The sequence below is a fragment of the Odocoileus virginianus genome, chromosome 3 (genome assembly GCF_023699985.2).
Source record: "Odocoileus virginianus isolate 20LAN1187 ecotype Illinois chromosome 3, Ovbor_1.2, whole genome shotgun sequence".
NCBI classification, from domain to species: Eukaryota; Metazoa; Chordata; class Mammalia; order Artiodactyla; family Cervidae; genus Odocoileus; species Odocoileus virginianus.
This window is the reverse complement of record NC_069676.1, coordinates 39,258,606-39,267,710: the sequence shown is the minus strand read 5'-3', so window position 1 is coordinate 39,267,710 and position 9,105 is coordinate 39,258,606. Positions and strand designations below refer to the sequence as shown.

Here is a 9,105-nt window from a genome sequence, read left to right as displayed (position 1 = left end):
TCATCCCCTTCTCCTCCTGCCTTCAGTCTTTTCTAGCATCATAGTCTTTTCCAATGATTTAGCTCTTCGTGTCAGGTGGCCAAAGTATTGGAGCTTCAGCTTCAGTCCTTCCAATGGATATTCAGGATTGATTTCCTTTAGGATTGACTGGTTTGATCTTGCTGTCCAAGGGACTCTCGAGAGTCTTCTTCAATACCACAATTCAAAGGGCATCAATTCTTGGGCACTCAGCCTTCTTTATGGTCTAACTCTCACATCCATACATGACTACTGGAAAAGCCATAGCTTTGGCTTCGGAATATAGAAACTGCTGTATTAAAACATCCTTCTAGGAATTTAATGTTATATCTTGCAAATATTCTCTATGGTTGAATTTCTATAAATCTTAAGGGCATTTTTTTCTGTAGAAGCTTCACAGAAAACTCAGGCAAAACATTTATTCTAAGCAGATTTGTTATTGTGACTTTGAGATAATGAAGTAAATCCCAGTAATATTAGTGGAAAATTAACTAATATTTTAAGAGATTTGTTACAGTGAAAATGTTCCTTGATTGGGCTAAAAAAGTAACAGTCATAGCACTAAATGAAAAGAGATCTTTGGTGGGTGGCCTAGATGGTTGAGAAGGAAGACCCTAAACTCACCTCCTTCATTAAGCACACCAAAATTACAACTATTTACAGGATGAATATTGATGAGAAAAACCAGAACACTGACAGAAAAGATCTCACACAATGAAAGATATAAATAAGGAGCGCAACAATATGGGTGGGAAGGATGAAGATGCAGTTTACACAACACGCATACCCTCATATGGGTGACCTACAAATGGGAGAATAATTACAATTGCAGAGGTTCTCCCCAACAAGTTAGGGGTCCAAGCCCCATATCACAGACCAGGCTGTGAGACCAGTAAGGCTTGATTTAGAAAAAGCCTGAGGACTGTGGAAAATAGAGATGTCCGTCTTAAAGGACTGACACAGAATCTCACATGCTCTGGAATACAGAAAAGAGACGGTAATTTGAAAGAAGCATGTGTCAGATCCAGCTTCTAATCTTGGAAAGTCTCTCAGAAAGGCAGGAAGCTGCTGGAACTCACCCTGGGGACATGAACACTGGTGGGAGTCTTTTTGGGGGAGCATGTTCTATCATGTGGTTGCTGGTGCTGGCAAATACCATTTTGTAATCTCTCCTCTAGTTTATGGCTCAAGACATGTCCCCACACACCAATGACCCAGGTTCTGAGATACCAAGGGCTTTGTAGACAGAGAATCTGTGATTTGGCTTCACCCACCAGTGGGCCAATGCTAGCCTTGGGAACAGCCTCATCCTACAGTGGGCAGGCATCAGCTCTAGGAATAACTGGGCGCCATCCACCAGTGGGTCAACATACCAACTCCAGGACTTCAAGAGCCTTGCAGCCAGCCAAAGACCTCAGGATTGGCTCCACAGACCAGTGAACTGGCACTAGCCCTGGGATCACCCCATCCCCTGCAAGGCATAAGCCCTGCCACCAGCAGGCTAACATCAGCTCTTTAAATTCAAAGACCCAGTTCTTCCCGCCAAGAGACAACAGCAACTGTGAGATGTGTTGGATCTCTCAGCCAGCTTCCCTGGGATTCAGTTCCACTCACCAGTGGCCCAGCACCAAATTCTGGATTCCCTGAACCCTTCAGCCAGCAATGTCAAGGATCTGCTTTGCCCACCAGTTGATACTAGATCTGGGAACCAAGACCAAACTACCACTCTCAACAAAACCTGACTCCATGCACAAATGGGTCAGCATTGGTCCTGGGACCTCCTGGAGAACTAAAGCCATCTGCCGTGGGACCCAGCCTCACCTATCTGTCAGTAGACTCCATACAAGGCAGAGTTTAGCAACTAACATGACTAGGAGCCAGCCACACCTACAAGACCACCCATAATAGGACTAGTTAGAAGGACTCATGCAATCCACATAGGAGGGTGCCCCTCTAGCAGTTAGCGCCTGTGACCAGAGGGGAATGCACTGTTGAGATGCATAAGATGTCTCCTACAAAGAGCCTCTTTGCCAAGATCAGGAAACAGACCACCTACCAAATAAATAGAAATTAAAATACTGAATTAGGCAAAATGAGGTGACAGATGAATATTTTTTAAACAAAGGAACAAGCTAAAACTGTATGAAGAACTAAGTGAATTGAGATAAGCATCTACCTGATAAAGAGTTTAGGGTAATGATTGTAAAGATGCTCAGGGAACTCTGGAGAAGAATGATGAATGCAGTGAGAACTTTAACAAGGAGTTAGGAAATATTAGAAAATCCAAACATAGCTGAATAATACAATAATAGAAATTAAAAGTACACTAGAGTGAGTCAACAGTAGACTATACAGAGGAATGGATCAGCAAGCTGGAAGACACAGTAGTGGAAATCATGAGAGCTGACAGGAAAAAAAATAAACAGAAATGAGGACAATTTAAGATATCTCAGAGACAATATCAAGCATACTAATATTCGCATTATAGTGGTCTCAGAAAGAAAGAATTGGGCAGAGAAAATACTTGAGGTTATAATGCCTGAAAATTTCCCTAATCTGGGAAAGGAAACAGACATCTAGGTCCAGGAAGCACAGGGAATCTCAAATGGGACAAACCCAAAGAAGGTAACACAAAGACAAATTATGATTAAAATGACAAAAATTAAAGAAGAAGAGAGAATATTAAAAGCACCAAGGGAAAAGCAGAGTTACATACAAGGGAACTCCCATAAGGCTATCAGATAACTTACAGCAGAAACTTTGCAAGTCAGAAAGAAATGACTTGATCTTTTTAAAGTATGAAAGAGAAAAACCTACAACCAAGAATACTTTAGCCAGAGGCTTTTATTCAGGTTTAAAGGAAACATCAAAAATTTTAAGAAAAGATAAAGGAGTTTAGCATCACTAAAACAGATTTTAAAATAAACATTAGAGGAATTTCTCTAAGTGAAAAAGAAAAAGATACAACTAGAAATGTGAAAATTATGAAAGGAAAAATCTCATTGACAAAGGTCAATATATAATAAAGATAGCAAATCAACAGTATATAAAACTAATTGAAAGGCCAAAAGATGAAAATAGCAAAATCATTTATATCCACAATAAGTAGTTAATGGATACACAAAACAAAAAGATATAAAATATGGCATCAAAAATCAACATGGAGAGAGGGTAGTGAAGTTGCAAGGTTGTTAAAAATGTACTTAAAGTTAGATCAGCAACTTTAAACAATCATGTATTTATACAGATTGCTTTATACAAATCTCCAGGTAAAATAAACCAAAATTTTTAATAGATACACACACACCCAGAAGATAAAAGAATCCAAATATAACCCTAAGTAGAGTCAGCAAATCCCAAGGAAAGAGAACAAAAGCAGAAGGGAACAAAAAAGTACTACAAAATAACCCACAAACAATTAACAACATGGAAATATGTACAAACCTATCAAGGATTACAAATGGAATAAGTTCTTCAATCAAAAGATATAGAGCGACTAACTAGATGCAAACACAAGATCCAATATATACTGCCTTTAAGAGAGTCACTTCAGACCTAAAGATACACACAAACTGAAAACATTCCTTGCAAATGGAAATGAAAAGAAAGCAGGGCTAGCAATACTTTTGTAAAATAAGATGGACTTTAGAACAAAGACTATAACAAGAAGAACATTGTATAATAATCAAGAGATCAATTCAAGAAGACATAACAATTTTAAATATATATGCACCCCAAATAGGACTGCTGCTGCTGCTGCTAAGTCGCTTCAGTCGTGTCCGACTTGTCACAACCCCATGGACTGCAGCCTACCAGTCTCTTCTGTCCATCGGATTTTCCAGGCAAGAGTACTGGAGTGGGTTGCCATGGCCTTCTCCTCCAAATAGGACTACCTAAGTGCAAAAAAAATTTGAAAGACATAAAGGTAGAAATTGACAGTAGCACAGGAACAGCAGTGAACTTAATAAGGAACTTACATTAGTGGAAAGAATGAATTTCTGAATTTCATCCAGAAAGAAAATAAAGAAGGAAACACTGGCTTTAATTGATGCATTAGACTAATTGAACACAGACACACACATATGTAACATTTTATACAAAATCAGCACAATAGACCTTCTTTTCAATTTCACATGGAACATTCTCTAAACTACATAACATGCTAGAGCACAAAACAAATTTCAGTAAATTTAAGAAAATTGAACTCATATTAATTATCTCTTCCCACTACAAGGCTACACGGCAAGAGAAAAACTGCAAAGAACATAAACACATAGAGGCCAAAAAATATGCTACTAAACAACCAATGAGTTATAGAAGTTACAAAAGAAGAGATTAAAAAAATACCTGGAGACAAATAAAATGAATGAAGCTTAATTCTTCATAGAATTCAAATATTGTGGAAAGGAGATACTCCTGTTTGTTTCTTTATCCAAAGCAAATGTTATAAAACATCTGCATGATTTATATCAGAATAAAATCTTTGTTAATAAAAAAAAAAAAGAAACACTCAAACACTCAATGGACCAAAAATCTACAGGATGTAGCAAAACAGTTCTAAGTGGGAATTGTATAGCAATACAAACCTACCACAGGAAAAAAAGGAAAATCTAAAATAAACAACTTATCTTTACATCTAAAGAAACTAAAAGGAGAAAAACAAACAGAACACAGGTTATAGAAGAAAACAAACCATAAGGATTAGAGTAGAAATAAATGAAATAGATAATAAAAATGGAAGAGATCAATAAAATTAAGAGTTAGTTCTTTGAAAAAATTAATAAAATTGATAAAACTTTATACAGATGCATCAATTTTATTAATTTAGAGAACACTTAGTAAAATCAGAAATGAAAAGAAGTTACAACTTATACCACAGAAATGTAAAGTATCTTAAGAGATTACTACAAACAATTATAACCATTAAAATGGACAACCTAGAACAAGAGGACATGATTTTGATGATGATATTGATGATGTCAATAATAATAAGAAAATTGAACAGTTAACTAGAACAATGAGTGATAATTTTATAAATTAAAATTTTTTATTATTGCTCATTTTACTTGAAATAAGACCACATAATCATAAGTTTCAGTTAACTGTAGTTATTTTTAACTACAGTCTCAGTAGTCACACTGAACTGGATTATAAATTATGAAATGGAACTATTTCATTGGCTTGAAAAATAACAACAATTAATATAGCATTGAAGAATGAAAAATGGTGAACATTAGTAGAAAAAAATGAAAATAATAATTCTTATCTAATCCCTTAACATTTTTCTGAATTCATTCACCTCATTGTTTCTATTAACATAGGGCTATTTATATTTTTAAATTGAGAAGTGTACATAATGCAACTACATAAATTATATATAGTAAACATAAAAAAGTATGTATGAGTACAAGTAGGAGATTAGAAAAAAGAAGAGTTATATAGAACTATTTCATGGATTAAGTGATCTTTGATCTTTTGTACAGTGGAGCTTCAGTCAAGGTCATTAAGAATGAATTGATGAATGAAAGAAAACCCAGAAATAATGAGTTCAAGATAAGAAACATCAACCAAGTACTTATAGGATGACAATCAGTTTTGGATTTAATGAAGCTGCTCCAGAGGATGGAGATTATCTGCGTAAACCCATGTAATTTCCCCCAAAGCTAAAGACAAGTAACACATTGTACTCAACTAGAGTCATCACTATAGAACTAAGAACAGCTCCATCTCAATAGACATATGCTAATATATATGGGTCTTAATATCATCCTGCTCCTTTATGCTGTTATATTTCCCATATGACAGTCCAGTGCCCGTGATTATTTTTAATACTGACAGTAGAGCATTTCTGACAGTGACATCATAGAATATGATATTTCCTCAACTATAACACTTTCCCATGCACTTCCTCAGAGCCCCCGCCACTTCTTTATTCCTCAGGCTGTAGATGAGTGGGTTGAGCATGGGGGTCACAATGGTGCCAAGAACAGCTCCAATCTGGTCTTGTTCAGGTGTATGGGCTAAGGTGGGTGTCATGTAGATGAAGATAGCTTGACCAAAGTAGAGACTCACCACTGTCATGTGGGAAGAGCAGGTAGCCAGAGCTTTATTTCTGCCCTTGCGAGAGTTCATCCTGAGAACAGTGAGGAAGATGAGAGTGTAGGAAGTTAGGATGAGAATAAATGGGATCAGGAGAAAAACAATGGTTGACACAAATTTCACCTTCTCGTAGGCTGATATGTCCATACAAGACAATCTCAGGATGGCAGGCATCTCACAGAAGTAATGATTAATCTCTCTGGAACCGCAGATGGGGAAGTTCATTGGATAGATGGTGTGTACAAGGGCTGCAAGGGCTCCACCAATCCAGGCTGCAGCAGCCATCTGGAGACAGATGTTGGGGTTCATGAGGACTGTGTATCGCAGGGGGTTACAGACAGCTACATAGCGGTCATAAGCCATGAGAGTCAGCAAGATGCACTCAGCAAGGCCAAGGGTGAGGAAAAAGAAGAGCTGAGTAGCACAGGAAAAATAGGAAATGTTCTTCTTCCCTGTGAAATAGTTGGTGACCATTTTGGGGACTGTGCTGGAGATGTAAGCCAGGTCAATGAGGGAGAGCTGACTGAGCAGGAAGTACATGGAAGTATGAAGATGGGAGTCCAGCCAGATTAGGAGGATTAATATGGAGTTTCCAGTAAAGGCAGCAGTGTAGATAAGGATGATAATGAGGATGAGGAGGTTGGGATGTCTGAACCAGGGAAAGAGCCCCAGGAGGATGAAGTCAGTTGAGGTATCATTCTTCTGATTCATATTTTCACTCAAATGCCTTATGAAAACTGAAAACTTGCAGAAGCAAAATAATGTAGCAGACGATGTGGTGCTCTGCTAAAATAATTTAATCTGTTGGTCAGGACTTTCTTTGTACACTGATGGATCAGACTCCAAAGAAGCACATTCTCATAAAAGAGAAAATGGGAAAAAAACCCACAAAACTTCATCAAATTAAAACACATGTATTTAGAAATTAGAAAGATCATATCTAAAAATTGGTAAAAGAATATTTGTTCCCTTTGATTTATAATAATCACTTAACCATTATTTCTCCCATGTTTGAATTTCTTTATGTACTGACATTCTTATTTCTTGCATATTGCTTTTCTAAGTGTCCTATTTTATCTAAATTCACCCTAGAAGAAAGATTTTTTGAACTTCCTTTGGCGTTCTCTCTCAGCTTTTATCAAGAAATTTTAATTGTCTGCTAATAAGAAAAGCTATTCACTCCATTTTATAAGCTAACCTCTGTAATTCTTATTTTATTCAGTTTTCTCTTTTGATTCATACATCTCATCTTAGTTTTCAACTGCATATTTACAGTTAAATAATTTCCTCATTCATTTAACAGCTTAAAGACAGTTGCCATATCCTTTTGTTTGTTAAAAGTGAAGTGTCTCAGTCGTGTCTGACTCTGTGACCCCATCAACTATAGTCTGCTAGGTTCCTCCGTCCATGGCATTCTCCAGGAAAGAATACTGAAGTGGGTTGCCATTTTCTTCTCCAGGTGATCTTCCTGGCCCAGAGATCGTACCCGGGTCTCCTGCACTGCAGGCAGGCGCTTTTCCATTGAAGCCATCCTCCAGTTAATCTTACAATTATTGTTCATTGATCATAGAGTAAAAATCTCCTTCAAAATACTCTTAAAAAGTTGACTAAAATCCTACAAATGAATTTTAAGATCCTGTGTTTGTAGGAGTGGTATTTTTCACCTGATGATAGATGAATTCATGTATCTTCGTAAATATTCCCTATGCCTTCTTTTATTTGAAATAATGAAAGAGAAACATTGTATACTGTCTGATTGTCAATGGAAAGAGAGCAAAGTTCTCAGTGTCACACTTCCAAGGAAAAGTCACTGTAAGCTGTGGCAGCACTTTAGTTCTGGGAAATTTTGTTTCCTTAAGTTACCAGAGACCCTGGGCACTTCTGGGTCCCTGGATTGCTTTTCTGGAGTGCTTTCCTTCAAGATGTTTCTCTGTCATCCTACATTTTTTGATATAAATGCTTTCCCTAACATATTCATTCTCTGTGGTGTAAAATGATGGGAGAATATTTTTGAAAATTATATTCTATGGTCTTCAAGTATCACATGTAAAATATGACATTTTGCCTACATATTTAACATACAGGGATTATTATTATAATGAATTGTAGGCTAAGAATGGGAAATTGTAGGCTAAGAATGGGAAATAAGAATGGGAAATAAGAATCAGAAAAGCACTGCCAAATTAATTTGCTCTATGCTTGCCTAGAGAAACCTGTGGATGGAGGAGCCAGGTAGGCTGCTGTCCATAGGGTCGCACAGAGTCAGACATGACTCTGCATACATGTGACTTAGCATACATGCATGCACACATACATACATACATGCACACATACATGCATACATGTGACTTAGCATACATACATGCATTGAAGAAGGAAATGGCAATCCATTCCAGTATTCTTGCCTGGAGAATCTCAGGGACAGGGGAGCCTGGGGGGCTGTTGTCTATGGGGTTGCACAAAGTTGGACAGGACTGAAATAATTTAACAGCAGCAGCATGAGTGATAAAGGATTGAACACTGTGCCTAGCATATAACTGTTGATCAGTTTTTGAAATCTCTGTGATTACATACAAGTCCTTTTCAAGTATGAATTAATCATTTCACAGATTAACAAATTAGACTTTTAAATGTGATATATTGTGGTTTGAAAATATTATGTTTTATAGCTATAATGCAGTATTACATTTTCTTGAATTTAGGAATATAAAGTAAAAGTGAATCTTGAGATTTCTTTAATGAGATCTTGGTTCTATCAATATCTTTGTAAGCCTGGAAGTCAATGATTCAGGAAGTCAAAGGATTCAGTTGGTTCATATGTAAGTGAGACTTTTATCTACTTGATTTATGAGGGCTGCCCTTGCCTTCTTAAAAATTACATTAATCAGTAGGTATTGATAAACCATTGGACAGATACTTTATTACACTGAAATAATGATTCAACAACAAACTATGCATTAGCCAACTCTGTGTGACCTTATGGACTGT

The 9,105-nt window shown here is 36.8% G+C and overlaps 1 protein-coding gene across 1 annotated transcript; it reads right to left on the bottom strand.

The window, feature by feature from the left end:
• Window positions 1-5,898: 5,898 nt before the first annotated feature.
• On the bottom strand, window positions 5,899-6,828 carry LOC110136316 (olfactory receptor 2T27-like). The gene has a single exon (XM_020891924.2). It carries the CDS (start codon window positions 6,826-6,828, stop codon window positions 5,899-5,901), a length of 930 nt encoding a protein of 309 aa, XP_020747583.2.
• Between the last annotated feature and the right edge of the window lie 2,277 nt (window positions 6,829-9,105).